The sequence below is a fragment of the Equus asinus genome, chromosome 14 (assembly GCF_041296235.1).
Source record: "Equus asinus isolate D_3611 breed Donkey chromosome 14, EquAss-T2T_v2, whole genome shotgun sequence".
NCBI classification, from domain to species: domain Eukaryota; kingdom Metazoa; phylum Chordata; class Mammalia; order Perissodactyla; family Equidae; genus Equus; species Equus asinus.
This window is the reverse complement of record NC_091803.1, coordinates 36,956,618-36,973,366: the sequence shown is the minus strand read 5'-3', so window position 1 is coordinate 36,973,366 and position 16,749 is coordinate 36,956,618. Positions and strand designations below refer to the sequence as shown.

At 54.4% G+C, this 16,749-nt stretch overlaps 1 protein-coding gene across 2 annotated transcripts in view; it reads right to left on the bottom strand.

The window, feature by feature from the left end:
* Positions 1–16,749, bottom strand: part of ABCC6 (ATP binding cassette subfamily C member 6) — a 54,644-nt gene that overhangs the window by 36,610 nt on the left and 1,285 nt on the right. For both annotated transcript variants that reach the window (XM_014837610.3, XM_070484869.1), the window contains exons 2-9: positions 16,474–16,656; positions 14,912–15,037; positions 14,626–14,754; positions 11,544–11,669; positions 10,305–10,366; positions 7,745–7,876; positions 3,538–3,741; positions 2,135–2,312 (exon numbers count right to left, since the gene is read on the bottom strand). In XM_014837610.3, the coding sequence (XP_014693096.3) occupies positions 2,135–2,312; positions 3,538–3,741; positions 7,745–7,876; positions 10,305–10,366; positions 11,544–11,669; positions 14,626–14,754; positions 14,912–15,037; positions 16,474–16,656 (1,140 nt within the window). The remainder of the gene's footprint in view (positions 1–2,134; positions 2,313–3,537; positions 3,742–7,744; positions 7,877–10,304; positions 10,367–11,543; positions 11,670–14,625; positions 14,755–14,911; positions 15,038–16,473; positions 16,657–16,749) is intronic.

Genomic DNA, 16,749 nt, shown 5'->3' with positions numbered 1-16,749 from the left:
TGGAGAAAACGCTCTCTATTTTTGTATCGCTAAGGAAAAAAATCAACGCCGATTAAGTAAGACCTGCAAGACACATCTTGATTTCAGAAGCGGTGAAAAAGCAAGAAAGAAAAGTGAGACTAGAATCAACGAAATGCACCATTACCAACCCCATTTTACAGCTCAGGAAACTGAGGCACAGAGAAATTGACCAACATGCCCAAAGTCAGAGGGCTTGGAAGTGGGGCCGGCCCCGTGGCCGAGTCGTTACGTTCTTGCATTCCGCTTCGGCGGCCCAGGGTTTCGCTGGTTCGGATCCTGGGCACGGACGTGGCACTGCTCATCAGGCCATGCTGAGGTGGCATCCCACATGCCACAACTAGCAGGACCCACGACTAAAAATATGCAACTATGTACTGGAGGGCTTTTGGGAGAAGAAGAAGAAGAAGAAGAAAAGGAAGATTGGCAACAAATGTTAGCTCAGGGCCAATCTTAAAAAAAAAAAAAGAAGGCTTGCAAGTGGCTAGGCCAGGATTGGAATCCAGTATGACTAAGGCACGACTCGGGCCAGACGGGGTGTTAGATTGACCCCTGTGGGCATTAATGTGCCTCTCAGACACCCACCTGGTTCTCTGGCAGACCCAAATCTGCCCTGACTCTGGGGTCACAGTGGACCCCTTCCAGCCTGCAGAGTGCAAAGTTCTGCTTGCAACCCTGCATCTACTACGTGGACAGGGAAGGAGTATGTCAAGGCCAACAGATCAGGAGACGACTGTCATTGACAAGATAGCTCTTAAACTCACAGATCTAAGAGGAGGGGCCCTCCATGCCACAGGGGGCCACGTGGAGAAGCACCAGGGTCCATCAGAGGTGGGGGAGGGGGGACCGTGGGCAAGAGCCTGTGCTGTGGTTTTTCACAGGAAGGAAGGGTCCGGCAGGTTCAGGATCGGCCAGTGTCAATCATTTCAGCAGGCTCTGGGGCTGTGCCGGGTGGTCTGGCACCCGCCCTGGGGTGATCAGGGCCCGGGACAGCGGCCTGGAGTGTGAGAGCCATAAAGGGGGCGCTTGGGGGTGTGAGCTCCGGATTGGTGGGTTGGCGTAGGAAGGCTGTGCTCTAGGTGCGTCATCTGCTATCTCTAGGAACCGGCGGTCCCTCCAGTGTCAGCAAGACCCCAGTTGTCAACGCACCAGATGCGGACAATAAAAAGACACGGTTAATACAGAAGCAGCCCAGAGGGTGGAACGGGGGGGTCTGACCTCATCAGAGGAAGGAGGCGTCCCTAAGGAGGGAGTGGGAAGAGCAGAGGCCTCAGGCCATCTTCCCGTCAGCCTCGACTCAAGATTTGGACTCGCGAGACTGGACAGGCCACACCCAGCTCCAGCGGCCTCCTCTGGGGACAGCAGGCAGGGCAGTGCCAGGGCTGTCCGTGTGGCCACACGCATGAGCTGTTCCCTTTGTCCCCCTCGGGGCTGGAGGGCCCTGGCTCAGATACTCCAGACCCCACAGGAGCCAACCTCTCTTACAGCAGCAGTCTCATGGAGTCGCCTCCGGGGTCCCCTGAGGGGACAAGAGTCCCTGCACAGAGGGAAGCCAAAGCTATGACTTCCCTCCAGGTGTTCACGGTTCACTAGCCGCCCAGATGCAATTTACCAGCAGGTCAGGGGTCATTTTTCCTGGGAGCCGTGTTGCCTGGTAACACAGCTGACAGTCCACCTTTATCTGATTTCCACACAGCCTGCAGGTTCACCTTTATACTCACGGGGCATGAGTGGAAGGTAACTACATGAAGAGGAGTGGAAAGGATGTCCGGGCAGTGGGAACAGCAAGTGCAAAGGCCCTGAGGTGGGAGGGTGCCTGGTGTGTTTGAGGGCGCCTGGCATGTCTGTGGCTGGAGGGCGGTGAGGAAGAGAGAAGGTATATGATATGATGAGGTTGGGAAGATCCCAGGGTCAGATCACACAGGGCTTTATGGAAATAACCAAGGAGGTGAGAGTGTAGTGCCCATGCTATAGCGAAGTAATGAATGAGAGTGTTTTCAGGCACAGATGATACTAACAGGTTAGTGAGGTTTTCCTTCCTGGCTGCAACATTTGTATGTAAATCAGGGCAGGATGGAACGAGGGGAAAGCCCCACGCTTACCCCCCGGGGCTCACCTTTCTGTACACCAGGCCAGTGAGGGCCGTTCGCAGCCTCATCTGCAGTATCTTGAGCCTGTACACGCACTGCTGCTCGAACAGCGTTTGCAGGCAGGCGGAGAGGAACATCAGTGCCGCAAGGAGAAAGCCCTCCCAGGCGGGGGTGTGGGGGTCGCCGATAAATTCCAGAAAAAGGCTTGCGGGAGACAGAGGGAGAAGGGACAGCTGATGAGAGAAGGTACCCAGGGTCTTCCCTTGTCCACGCCTGGCCGGGGCTGGAGGGTCGGACATTGTGGTAGCTTTTGTTTTTGTTTTTTTTTTGCAAAAAATGGCTGTGACGATTTCCCCCGCTGTCCTCGCTCACTTTCGATGTGACTTGCGGCTCCTCCAGCCAAGATGTGGAGTTTTTATCCTCCCCGGTGCCAGGCTGAAGGGCATCCCCACAAAATTCAAATGTCAAGGTCCTAACCCCAGTGCCTCAGAGTGCCACTGTGTTTGGAGAGGGGGCCTTTGAAGAGGTGATAAGGTTAAAATGGCGCCGTGAAGGTGGGACCCTAGTGCTGTCGGATTGGTGTCCTGCAAGAGGAAATTTGGGCACCCGAGAAGGCACCAGGGGTGCACGGGCACAGAGGAAAGCCCGTGTGGGGACACAAAGAGCCGAGAGAGGGCTCGGAAGAAAGCCACCTTGATCTGGGACTTGCAGCCTCCAGAACCGTGAGAAAGCACCTTTCTGTCAGTTAAGCCGCCCCGAGTCTGCACTACTTTGTTTCAGCGACCCTCGCAAACGAATACACCGCCCCTTGGATCCGGGCTGGCGGTGGAACCAGCTTCGGCCAACAGAACACGGTGGAAGTGACACCGTGCCAGCTCCGAGCCCGGGGCCTCAAGAGAAAACGCAGCTGGTGCTGTTTGTCTCCGACCCCTGTCACGCGGCCACGTGAACAAGCCAGAGCTCGCCTTTTGGAGGATAAGAGACCACGTGGAGCGGAGACAAGCTGTCCCAGCTGAGACCGTCTCAGACCGGCCAGGCTCCAGCCATCTCTGCAGCTGACTGCAGACGCACGAGTGAATCCGGCCAAGAAGAGAAGGACCACCCAGCTGAGCCTGGCCCGAATTGCTGACCCACATTCTCATAAGCAAATACATGACGTTAAGCCCTCTGCTTTCGGGATGTTTTGTTACACAGCAAACGCTAACTGATACGGCCACGTTAGAGTTCACTCATTTTCCCTCCCTGAGGTCGGCTGCTTTCTCATTGGTATTTGTCCCTCCTCAGTGTCTCTTTCACCCATCCCCCAGGGCCCGGAGCGGCAGAGACCTAGGCAGAGGCAGAAAGAGGGCTGAAGTCCCCCTGGCCCTGGAAGGGCGCCATGAAGGGCCCACCGGCCTCACTTAGCAAGGCACTCAAGGCCTGAACTCACCTGAGGAGCTTGGGGACAGCGAACCTGAAGACGTCACTGATGATCAGGCTGAGGGTCCCCAGGAGGAAGGTGGGGCGGAACACCCGCCAGATGGCCCTCAGCAGGGGGCCCCTCTGGCTCCCTTCTCGCTGCAGGAAGGGCTCCGTCTCGGGGTCCTCCAGGCCACGGCCTCCTCTCCTTTGAGACGCTACTGCCTTGGTGTGCCTTGGGGGAGAGGAGAAGCCGGCTCTGGGCCCTTGCAATAGACTAAATGTTCGTGTCCCCCCTTCCCCCGAATTCACCTTGAAACCAACCCCCAACATGATGATATTAGGGCGGGGCCTTTGGGAGGTGACTAGATCATGAGGATGGGGCCCTCAGGAGTGGGATTAGTGTCCTTATGAAAGGGACCCCAGAGAGCTCCCTCCGCCTTCCACCACGTGGGGACACAGTGAGAAGATGGCCGCCTAGGAGCCAGGGAGCCGGCCCTCCCCAGACACCGAATCTGCTGGCGTCTTGATCTTGGACTGCCAGCCTCCAGCGCTGTGAGCAACACATTTCCGTTGTTCATAAGCCGCCCCCGGCTGTGCCATTTTGTTATGGCAGCTGAATGGACTCGCACATCCTTTTCAGCATCCGCGGAGGTGGCCTCGGAGCCGCCGGCAGCAGGACCAGGCGTTCCAGGGGTATTTTCCCAGCAAGCGGGGTGGGTGGGCATGCAGCCGGCCTCGCTCCCTCACCTCTTCTTCCCTGTCCTCCAGAAGACCCCCTTATTATGAGACAGCCAGCCAGGGGAGGGATGGGGTGGGGCCCTAAGGCCTCACGGAGGCAATGGGAACACACACGCATTGAGCACCTTCTGTGTACCAGGTCCCCCTTAGCGCTAAGAGCCCGGCAAGCCCAGGGCTATTCCCATTTCACAGACGAGGACACTCAGGCTCCGAGGTGGCCGTGTCCAAAGGCACAGAGCTGAGAAGTCAGAGAACTGCCGTCTGATCCCAACTCTCAGCCTGTGGAGCCCAGGCCCTTTTTGATCTGTTCTGACGCTCCCCCTTCCTCGGTTTCCACAACTGGCCAGCCCTTAGGTGGTTCTGAACCGGTTTAGAACTCGTTTAGAATCACAGCTGATGTCTGTGGGCCTGGCACTTCCGGTCTGGATGAAACCACAGGCAGAAGCTCAGGCAGCCTTGATGCTGAAGATCAAAGATCACTGGCCTTGGTCATAACCAGGGGCTGCAGGGAGAGCCAGGGTGAGGGAGGGAGAGGAGGTGGGGGAGAGGCAGGGGGCAGGTTGGTCCTCAGCCACAGGGAGACACTGGCAGTGATGCAGCTGCTGACAACTCAGTTGCTGTGTGGCCTCTGGCAGACTGTTGCCCTCTCTGTGCCTCTGTGTCCTTGTGTATGAAAGGATGGGCCCGGTCCCACTCTCCAAGTCCCTTCCAGCTCTGACCACCTATGGGGTTATCAGCAATTTCAACGCCCCATTTACAGAGCTGGGACCCGGGCCGGGCACTGGGACCAGCCCATGACGTGTACGAGCGCATCGACTCCTCCTGACCTCACTGCCCGGTGGGTATCATGGGCTCCCCATGTTACCTGGGAGTCGACTGAGGCTCTGAGAGGTGGGGACAGCTGCCCAAGGCCACACAGTGAGGACAGAGCAGAGATTCGAGCCCAGATTTCAATTCACGGTTCACACGGTGCCTCTCTGTGAGCCCCACCCCCCACCAAAAATTAAAAAAAGAAGGAGCCTTGGTGAGTGCGTGTGGCCCGACCCTCGCTGACAAGGTCACGGCCTTGCCCTTCACCCCTGGCCCGCAGGTGTGTTGTTTGGTTTGGCGTCTCTGGAAGGTTGTGGATTGGCCTCCCACACGGAGCTGGGCACGGCCCGGCGCTCACAGACATTTTGGTATTTGGGGTCCAAATGCCAAAAGGATGTCACCTCCTTGCAGAGGCCATCCCCAAGCCCCGTCCGCATCAGATCCCATGGTCTAATTCACAGCTGGGCTCACCCTCCTCAACTCTCTCCCTCACTTCTCTGTCTCGTTAGAACTCCGGGCATGTAGACCTTTTGCTTGTATTTTCCCCAGCACCTGGTTCAGCTCCTAAGGGCAGCAGGCGCTCAATAAATGCGGATTGTGTGCCGTGTGCAAAGGGCCTAAGAGGAGCGCCTGGTGCATGATGTTATAAAGATTTGAGGAAGGAAGGAAAGAAGGAAGGGTGGAAGCTAGCAGCTTGGTTTGTGGACAGAACTTGGCCTGGGAGCCAGGAGACCGAGGTTCCAATGCCTGGTCTGTCCCCTCCCCTCGGAGCCTCAGTGTTTCCGTCTGTAAAATGGGGTGGGCAGAGGCCACTGGGAGGGCTCTTTCCAGCTGGAAGGTTTGCCCAGTTCTGTTCCAGCTGCTCGCCCAGCCCTCTGAGTCACGGTGCTCAACCGTCAGGCTCCATAGCAAATGTCCCCCTCCCCAGCGGGTCTCAATTTCCATCAAGGAAGGTCTCGAGACCCGTGTCTTGTCTTTGGTCTCTGGACGGAAGGCCATTTAGTGCAGGATTCGCAAATGACCACAGGGTGAGGAGGGGTCTGAGTGAGTGGCCAGGGCTAAGTTGGGGGGGGTGCAAAAGGGAGTGGTGGAGACTGGGGCAAGCTGAAGAACACATGGCCGGTGCCTCAGGGCAGCCACGACCCAGACCCCCTCTCCTGTTGCCGGGCGGGGATGCGACCTGGCACTGCCACTCTGCTTTGAGAGAGACCAGAGTGCCAGATTTTTATGTGAGCTCTCTAAGATTTTCAATGTTGGCAACTTATTAAAAAAACAAAACAAAAAAGCCCCAAACCACAAGAACAACAAAACACCAAGTGGGCCAAACATATCTTGTGACTCTGACTCGGTCAGGAGGTGCTTGGCCTGTAACCTCTTGGGATGATGTCCTCTCCCTTCCCTCCCCTTTCCAAATTGCAAAATATTTCAGAAATGATGCCAAAGCTCTCTCTGTGTGTAATCAGTCAGCTCAGAAAATGACTGAGCCCGGATCTCGGCGTAACATGTATTTCTCACTTCCTCCTGTCTGTTGTCTACGGGGTCTCAAACTGTTCCGGAGAATATTTCTATCCACTTGCTCCCATACTGGGTGACAATCATTCTCATGCTGGCAGGGGAGGCCAGGGCTGGGAGAGAGTGGACAAGACCGCCAGGCCCTTTTGAATGAACTCTGCCCCTCAAACGTCACCTAAGAGTGGAGGGGCCGTATGGCAAGGTACACCTAGGGCGAGAGAGAGTGGCTGTCTTGATTCATTCCCGTTACTCACTCCCTTTGGAAAATACACCCTATTCTTTTGGGGAGCAGCCCCTCTGCGCCCCGTGTGGCTCTGAATCATGGGGCCTGGCCCCTGGCCACGGGATGGGCCCCTGAGAGGCACATGACTCAAGCCAGCCAATCAGAGGCCTTCCTTAGGATTTTCTATATGGATGCTAGGAGAGAGAGGCTTGCTCATTCGGCTGGAGGGGCTGAACTGGTATAGTATGTGACAGGCCAATACACAGCCATCAGCTGGGCTGAGACATGCAGGGAAAGAATTTGGACATCCTTCAGGTTCCTGGATCCAGCCATACCTGAGGCTAGATTGACTTTTTTAGCTACAGGGGCCAGCAGACTCTCTGTCTCTCTCCATTTCTTTCTCTTTCCAGAGATGCCCCAGAGGGCAAGAGTGAGGGAGAGTGGACAGGACTAGAAAGAGCTTGAAATCCCCTGGATAACTGATATCGCTTGAGCTTTTACCATTTTCGAGGAATTCCCTAAGTTCTTTCCTATAAATGAATTTTTCCATCCCCCACAAGCTAGGAGCTAGGGGCTGACAGCCTCCCCATTGGAGAGAGAAGGAAGCTGAGGCCCAGGAAACGAACAGCTCAGGTAAAGAAGTAAGTGAGCAGTTGCCTGCGTGTTGAGGATGGCACCCAGCCCTCCACCACCAGGCTGTCTCCTGCCAGCCATTCCACCATCCAGCTTCCTTCTGGGGGCCTCCAGGGGCTCCCTCTTTGTCCTTCTGGGACCCGCAAAGCACTCTGGGAGGGGATGCACCTTGAGCCTGACCGGTTAATGCTCTGAGATCAGCTGGCAGGCGGGGGACAGTGGCGGGGAGCCCAGGGGAGGCTCTAGGCCTGTATTTGGGGCCGAACGGTGCGCTCTGCTGAGGAGCAGCCGGCTGAGCTCTCGCGCTCCGCACACTCACCGCCGGGCCGCGCTGCGGGTCCTTGTCCATTCTCTCTCGAGCTGGGAAACAAGTTGTCCCGAGGAGTTTTCTCTCCCAAGCGTCCAGAGGTCTCTTAGTCCCAGCGGCTTCTTGAAGCCCCTCCAGACCAGCCTGTCAAAGAGCATCATCAGGCCAGCTCCTCCTGCTGTCCACCCCTGCGGGGCGCTGGCTTGGTGGCTGTGTGACCCGGGGCAAGTCCCTTTACCTCTCTGTGCCTCTGCGGGCCCCTTGGGAAAATGAAAGCAACTGATCTAACTGCACCTGACATTTGGGGCATGTCTCAGTTTGCAAAAGATCATCTCATTTAATTCTCACGTGAGCCTGTAGATTACTATTGACCCATTTTACCGATGAGGAAGAAAACTGAGGCTCAGAGAGATGAAGTGACCTAACTCTGCGTGGCAGGGGAGATAAACCTCCCTAGGAGTCAACAGTCCAGAGTTGAAAACACTCACTGTGCAGGAAACCTGAACTCCTCCCTCAGCTTTAAATGTCCCCACTTTCCTCTTCATTCACAGCTCCAGCCACCTGGCCTCAGGACCTTTGCACATGCATGTTGCCTTGCTGAAAACTCTTTTCCTGCCACTTCTTACTCATTGTTCACTTCTGGGCTTACACGTGATTTCCTTAGAAGCCCACTTTGACGACTCCCCCAATCCAGGTAGATTTCCCCATTATAAGCTCCCATACTTTCCTGAACTTTTTCTTTATAATGCTTTGCAATTAAGATTATTTACTTTTTTGGTGTGATTATTTATTGATTGTCTTTCTCCTCCGTTGAACAGTAAGCAACACAGGGGCAAAGACCTTTATTCTCCTCCTCTGTATCTCTACCTGCTGGCACAGGGCACAAGAAAATTTGTCAAAGGAAGCCACTTATCAGCTCTGTGACCTTGGGCAAGTCGCTTCCCACCAATGGACCTCAATTTTCTCACCTTAAAATGAGAGTGTTGTTTCCATATGTGGGACTGGCCTGTGCGATGACGGTAGTCGGCACATACACAAGAAATTAATTCCTATAGATTTCCATAGCGGGAGCGTTCCCATCTTTTCGGGTCTCTGGAATCCCCCTGACGACACCGAGGAGGAGGTCTTGTGTGGAGCTGGTCTTGAGCTTCTCTCTGAGACTTTCAAGGTCCCTCCCTAACGCAGAGCATCAGTTCTCATCTAGAAATTATTAACGGCGCTTGGTTCTCACTGAAATGACTTTGGGAGGTGGACATGGCCCATGACTCTATAGATCTTCCTGATTTGGGCAGCGATAGAAAATTTCCTTTTTTTTTTTTGAGGAAGATTAGCCCTGAGCTAACATCTGCTGCCAATCCTCCTCTTTTTGTGAGGAAGACTGGCCCTGAGCTAACATCCGTGCCCATCTTCCTCTACTTTCTATGTGGGACGCCTACCACAGCATGGCTTGCCAAGCGGGGCCATGCCCGCACCCGGTATCTGAACCGGCGAACCCCGGGCCGCCAAAGCGGAACGTGTGCGCTTAACCGCTGAGCCACCGGGCCGGCCCCCAGAGAGTTTCCTTTTAAAAAAAGTCTATTAAAGTAGTGAAAGTGAGTTGATTTAAAGAAAAAGACTTTCGATAAATAGCGTACAAGGATACCCCAACAAGGCAAGAAGCTTGAAGAGTGGTCCACAAACGCCCACGTTTGGGAAACAGAGAGCTGGGTCCTCCTGGAGCTGTTTAGGAAATGTCTACGCTCTCTCCACCCCCCAGAGCATCCTGGTCTTCATTTATGTAACAACCACTTTCTACAACACTCATTAGGGGCGAGGCCCTGTGCTAAGTGCCTCACAAGCCTTATCTCATTTAATCCTCACAACCTCATGAAGCGGATGCTATTATCATCCTCATTTTACAGATGCGGAGACTGAGGCACAGAGAGGGTAAGGAGCTTGCCCAAGGTCACACAGCCAGGAAGTGGTGGGGCTCGGATTCAAATCCAGGTGCTCCCGAGGTCTGACGGCAGTGTGGTCATCAGGAGGGGGCCTGGTAGGTGGGCACGTTCTCTGTGCCTGGTGTGCTGGCCCTGGAGGGACATCCGTCTTCTCCACCAGCCTGGGAGCCCCCCGGGGAGTAAAGATGTGATCTTTTACCTCCTCACCCGCAGTGCTTAGCACATAGTAGGTGCCTATTAAATGTTGGTGGGTGACTGAAGCCGAGTAATAGATGTGATTTTATTGAGCGCCTGCTGTGTACAAGCACTAAGCACTTTATGGTGAACGAAGGTAGAGTTGTCCCCATTTCACAGAGGAGAAAACCGAGACCCTGAATGTTTGTGATACGGCCGGCTGAGACAGAGCCAGGATTGAGACCCAGACCTCACTCCAGTGGGTGGATGGGAAGGGGATGTAGGTGGTGGACACATGGAATCTGAGAGGGCAGCTCTGAGGCGGGGCCCGAGACAGCCTGGCTGACCTCGGCAGGCTCTTGGGGGAAACTCATGGGGGAAGAGCTGTGGTGACAAATAAGGGCAGCAAATGCAAGCAGGTGGGGGCACCCCCTTGGCCCCTTCTCTGCTACTTTACTTACCCAGAAACCCACCAGAACGTGGCCTTGGAGGGGAAGGAGGCCCCAGCCTCTGGACATGGATTCTGGAAAGACAAACGACGGGGAGAGGGAAGACTTGGTCTCATGTGGCACGGCCAGGATGTCCTGGTCCAGCTTAGCCATGGTCCAAAAGTGCTCACCGAGGTGCCCTGTCCCTTGTCTACTTGGCAGAGGTGGACACTTATGGGCTTGGGGCTTCCCAGCAGGCAAGGCGAAAAGGGACTTGGCCACAGGACTGACAACACCCACAAGGCGAGACCTAACAGTTTTCCAGAACAACTGTTGTTAACGCCGAGACCAAGAAGCTCTCCCAGCCAGGACCGTGCATGACACGGAAAACAGCATCCTCAACAACGTCCCCAGTGAACGTAGTGAGGAAATGAAGCGGGATCTGTGCTGAGGTTTTGCCAGCTGCTCCAGAAAGACTGCACAGATCTATGCTCTCCACCAGTAGGCACGAGGGTGCCCTTTTCACCACATCTTTGCCATCACAGCTTGTTATCCATTTTTAATTTTTCTCTGCCATTCTCATAGGAAAAAACCCCCAAACTCTAGTTATAGTTTTACCTTGATTATTCGAGCAGCTAAGCATCTTTTCCGATGACCTCAGCCCAGCTGTCTCTTCTCAGGGAATTCTTTCCTGATTTCCCAGACTATCAGTGGACCCTGCTGTAAACTCTCACGGATAGTGAACTTCTGCAGAATTTACCCCGGTCGCAATTTCCCACGTGTTTCTGTAAATATGTGATTAATGTCTGGTTCCCTGACTTGGCTGTTAGCTGCATGAGGACAGGAACCACATCTGTTCGGTCACCATAGATCTCAGCACTTAGCTGGGCATACAGCAGGGGCTGGCAAGTGACGGCGCCCGGGGCCGAATCCGGCCCACGGCTTGTCTCTGCAAATAAAGTTTTATCGGAACACAGCCATGCTCTTTGCTGACATGTGGTCTGCGGCTGCTATCATAACACAACCGCCGAGCTGAGTCGTTGCCACAGAGACAATACGGCCCCAAAGCCTAAAGTATTTCCCGTCTTGCTCTGGACGGAAAGAGTTGGCCACCCCATGGCACAGAGTAGACAGGCAATAAGTACAGTTCTTGCTGAATGACGGGATGAATGAAAAATTAAAGGTTTGTGCTCTAGGTCCCCCCCATTTGGACACACACGGGGACAGACCAGAATGGAACAGGGACAAGGGGTTGGAAACACGGTGACTTACAGACTGCTGGGGGTCTTTATGGAAGAAGGGGGGTCGATCAGCGAGGCAGGCCAGCGCAAACTGTGCCACCACCAGAGACAAGCACAGGTAGGTTGACAGGTGGCGGAAGGGGTCGCTCTGGAAGTCCTAGGGAGAGAAAGAGAAGTCCCACTGAGTCTGGCAGGCAGACGGGGGCCACCTGAGGCTGGGGAGGAGCGGAGGCCGGGGAGGGTGTGTAACGGGGGGAGAGGCTGAGGCTGAACAGGGTTTCTGATGGGGGGGAGTGCCTAAGCAGGGGCTGGACCTGCAGGGTTTGAAAGAGAGAGCCCCCGGCATTCCTGGCACCCCTGATTTATGAGCACCCGACTTACAAGCCTTCTGTCCGTACAAAGGGAGGGCCAGGTACAAACGGAGGGCCAGGGGTTTGCTCTTAGTGGGGTGACAACTGGCCACAGCCACTGGGACATGAGTTGAGGAGACATTTCGCCTTTTTTCCCTGTGCCATGAAGGAAATCCTTTCTTTCTTTCTTTTCTTTTTTTTTTTTTTGAGGAAGATTAGCCCTGAGCTAACATCTGCTGCCAATCCTCCTCTTTTTGCTGAGGAAGACTGGCCCTGAGCTCACATCCATGCGCATCTTCCTCTACTGTCTATGTGGGACGCCTACCACAGCATGGCTTGCCAAGCGGGGCCATGTCCGCACCCGGGATCTGAACTGGCGAACCCCGGGCCGCCAAAGCAGAACGTGTGCACTTAACCACTGCACCACCGGGCCAGCCCCAGGAAATCCTTTTTCCATTCAGCCCCTCCCCCCTAATCTCCAATCCTGCTCCCGTGTGGCCAGTGTTCTCTAGTTTAAGAAGGAAACTGGTCTTATTGAGCCTTTACTCCACCCTGGGCCCATGCAGGAGTCTTTATATGCACTGTCTCATCATGTCCCTCCCCACTCTGACCCCAGCTGGGGTTTTACTGGCTCTGTTTTGCGTGTGGGGACATCGAGGCTCAGAGAAGTGGCAGCAGCTTGCTCAAGGGCACACAGGTGACCTGACCTGGTGTTATTTGAACGCCTGGACCCACTATGCCCAGGAGCTCCCACCTACATGAGCTAAGAAATCCCCTTGGACTTTTTTTCCCTTAAGCTAGTGTGAGTTGAGTTTCTGTGGCTTAACACCAGAGCCCTAGTTTCAGATCACAGTTCCCCTATTGGATTTTTATACTCTTCTGTTTTTCTTTTTTTTGCAGAGAGTGGACAATTTGATATTCCAACTACTTTATGGCGCACCTTCCCCGGACTGCCATTTTTACTACTGTTTCTGTCGGAAAGTTTATTCTGAATCTGGGTGGCATGGACTCGGGTTCTGCGCTCCTGAGCTGCATGACCTCGAGGAGGTCATTCGCTTCTCTTAGCCTTACTTTCCTCGTCTTTAAAATGGGGCTGATGGAATCAACCACGGAGCGTTCTTGAGAGAATCCAAGGAAGACGAGACGTAAAGTGCTGGCCGCGGGGCCCTCGCCCCTGGTCGGAGCTCCAGACCATCTGTGGGCCCAATTTATTATTTCTCTGCTGGTTCCAAAGAGCTGAGTGAGAAGCCAACTGTGGGAACCCACCCTTTCATAAATCAGAGGATGGCCTGTGGATTTCCTCGTTAGTTACAAAGGTTACTTTGTAAAAGTCTGGCCTTAAACACAGAACGTGTCTCTCCACCTTCTCCTTCTAGAAGCAGGACGCAGTAACCATTTGGCTCAAGAAATGGTGATCAGCAGCTTGCTGCATTTGGCATCCTGACCCGGAAGTTATGGGTGGAGGCACCACGCATGCAAGTGGCCTTCCACTGGAGGCTATTTTGCAATGATTGGTAACGTCCACAGACATTTGGGGTTACCATAATGAGGGGTGCTACTGGCATCTAGTGGATAGAGGCCCGGGATGCTGGTCGATATCCTTCAATGCACAGGACAGCTCCCCCTCCCAAAAAAAGAAGTGTGTCACGTACTGAGGTTGAGACAGCTTAGTCTAGGCTGTATATTTTTCTCGTTGCAGATAAAATGATCCATCAGGCCCCCTACCATGGAAATGCTGCTTCTCAGGCTGGGAAACAGAAATGGGGTGAGCGTGCAAAATGCGTGTGTAAATACAGATGTATGGGAGCACGGTTGTGGGTGAGAATAGGTGAGAATGAGCGGAAATGTGCATGCACACAGAGGGAGAGTGTGCACAGGCGTGTGCTGGAGGAGGTCATCGAGAGGACTTGACCCCTGGCTGACTCTCGAGCTGGATGGGGGCAATGGGAGGCTCCTCCCGCGTCCCATCCTCAGAATGTACATTCCGCCCACTGTTCCCACACTAGGAGCCGCTTCGAGGACTCAGCCTTGAGAGGAACGTGTTGTCGAGACCGTCTGGACAGGGAACACGTGACTGAACCCCATTAAGGCGTCTCTATCAACTTTTAAGATTCGAGTGGGCGGGTGTGGAGAGCCACGCGTCTTGTGGTACCCAAGACAAGCCTCGTAGGTGAGTTCCCTTCTTGTTACACCTGCCACCTCCCAATCTGGAGTGCCCCCTTCTTTCTTCCGGCTCTCCTTGCCGTCCCTGTAGGGGCTGGTTTCAGACTCCACCCGGGAACTCTGAGGCTGTGAACCATCAGTGTGTCTGCGCCCAGACAGCTGTGGAGGGATGTGTGAATGGATGTGCCTTGTGGGACTGTGGGCTCTTTGCACTCAAGTCACATGGGAGCTTGAGGGCATGGCCACAACTGGGTGGCAAGGAGCATGAGTGGACGTGTGCAGGTGTGCGTGTGTGTGTGTGATGTTTTGGAGTCTGTGGTTGTGTGATGAGTGAATAGGAGCATACAAGTGTGTGACTGGTGTGCAAGTAACGTGTGCAATGTGAATGTGTAAGACAAGGGGAATTTGAATCCATAAAACGGACAATGGGTACTTCTGTGTGAGGGAGCGCATTTGTGTGTTGCTAGAGTTTAAGCGGCTGTGGCGTGTGTGTCTCTGAGTAGAGAATAAGTCATGTGAGGACAGGGAGGGAGGAAGGATGGGACCCACACTTGAAACTGCCATATTGGTTTCCCCAGGTGGCCCAGGCCCCCCGCTTACCCCTCGCAAGGCCTGCTGGGTGGCGCTGGTAGCTGGCAAGAGAAGGCAGAGCAGCCAGTACCCAAACAGCACCCCGGATGCCTGGACTCCCTTCTTCCTGTCTGTGTGGATCAGGAACACAGCGAGGCTCTGGACAAGAGAGGCAGGATGGGTCCCTTAAGGTGGTAGGGAGGGGAGGGGAGCGGAGGAGCCGGGCAGGGAGGGAGCCCCACTCTGCCCCACACCCTTCGCCAGGGCAGGAAAAGCAGCAGCCAGGAGCAAGCCAGCAAGCTGGGGATGTCATTACCATTGTGGTGAGCCACACGGTGGGGTGGATGAGGAATTCCGGGGCCTGGGGCGTTCCCCGCTGGATTCTCCAGAGAGCCACAGACACGCTGGAGGTGCAGAGGATTATGAGGGCAAAGCCAAGCACCTGGGGAAACAGGCTTAGATAAGGCCGGTGGGTGACAAGAAAGATGGCGGCCAACTGGACGGCAGCTCTGGATGGGGCGCTGTAACATACTGACGTTGTAATTTAACAGTGCCAATGTGAAAGATGCTAAAGATAAAGCAGTAAGGGGTGTTGCCGATGCATCCTGACCTGTGGCTGACATATAAACGATGCCCCACCAGGGCCTGAGCCCGCACAGGGTTTGCCACCTGCGGGCGGTGCTCCCACAGCACAGGCGAGATGCTTTAGGTAGAAGGGAACAGCATGAAACGAAATGTACTCACCGGGTGAAAAAGTTACACCCTCTTCGAGTCTCTTTCAATCCCTACTATTAAATCAAGGAGAAACTCAGTTGGGGCCGGTCTATCTCTAGGCTCTCTCTCTAAGATGTCCTTCTCTCTTTTGAACAAGAGAAAGCAAGAATGTGGGAAAGCGTGCACATGGGGAGAGAAGGCCAGACCCCGGCACGCTGCAGAAACTATCGTGAGGACCTCAGTTTGTCTAGAGCAGGGTCGGGAGACTGCCGCCCGAAGACCGAATCTGGCCAGCTGCCTGTTTTCATATGACCTGGGAGCTTAGAATGGTTTTGACATTTTTCAACTGTTGAACCAAACTCAAAAAAAAAGTATAATATGTCATGACATGTGGAAATGACATGAAATTCAAATTGCAGGGACTATAATAAGGTTTTATTGAAACATGCTGGCGCCTATTTGTTTACTGTTGCCTGGGGCTGCTTTCCTGCTGCACCGGGCAGAATCGAGTAGTTGGGACCCTCAAACCTCAAAGACGTACCAGCTGGCCCTTTAAGGAAGAGCGTGTTGACCCCTGGATAGAGGGTCGGCAAGAGAACAAAAATTAACCCGGTAGTGTGAGGTTGAAGGAAGCTTGAAGGACGTGCTTGCAGAAGCTGGGAGGAGAAGGGGCTGAGGAGTGGAAAGCTCACACTTGGAATGTCCGTGTTTTTCTAACACGCTCAAATAAATCCACAACAATTTTAAGAACTGTTCTTTAGCGTCGAAACAAAAAAAGGAGGGAAACACAAAAATCAATGCATAACTAAGATTTTGAAAGGTTCATCCTAGTGTGGTCCTAAAGGCACCGTGTGTGTCCCAGGGGTGTACACAGCCCACTCTGGGGAATGCCAAGTTACGGCGGCCGTCAGCTTTCCGGGAAGGTGGGAGCATCCCGATGTGTGTGTTGACGGATGCACGGATTGTCATAATTACGAAATCTCTTCGGGAGACTTGGCCCCACTGAGTCTGCGTCCGAGGCCTCTGGAGTATTGCTGCTCCCTTAACAGTTTCCCTGCTTGACCCCAGCCTGTGTGCTCCCTGATGGGAGGCGTGCCCACTCTGGGGTCTCTGCTGCACTCCAGGCTGCTTCCCCCGCCCCAGGCTCCCAGAGGCGGTGGCTACCATTTTGGCCTTGAAGAGGGGGGACATCCGGAGGTAGCCCTTGCCATGGCGGTGGATGTAGAGGAGGTGGATGGGGCCCAGGACCCAGAGGTACAGGGGGGCCACCCAGCCCCCTGCCGTTTTCAGGAAGCACAGGTTCAGCAGGTGGGCAGCCGCAGGCTCGGGCTCCGTCTGGTTCCAGACCTGAGGGAACACCAGGGCGACCCTTAGGATGGTACAATGCAGGGGTCCGAAACTCACCTGCTTGGGAGGCCAGGCAACTTTTTGGACCCCTAA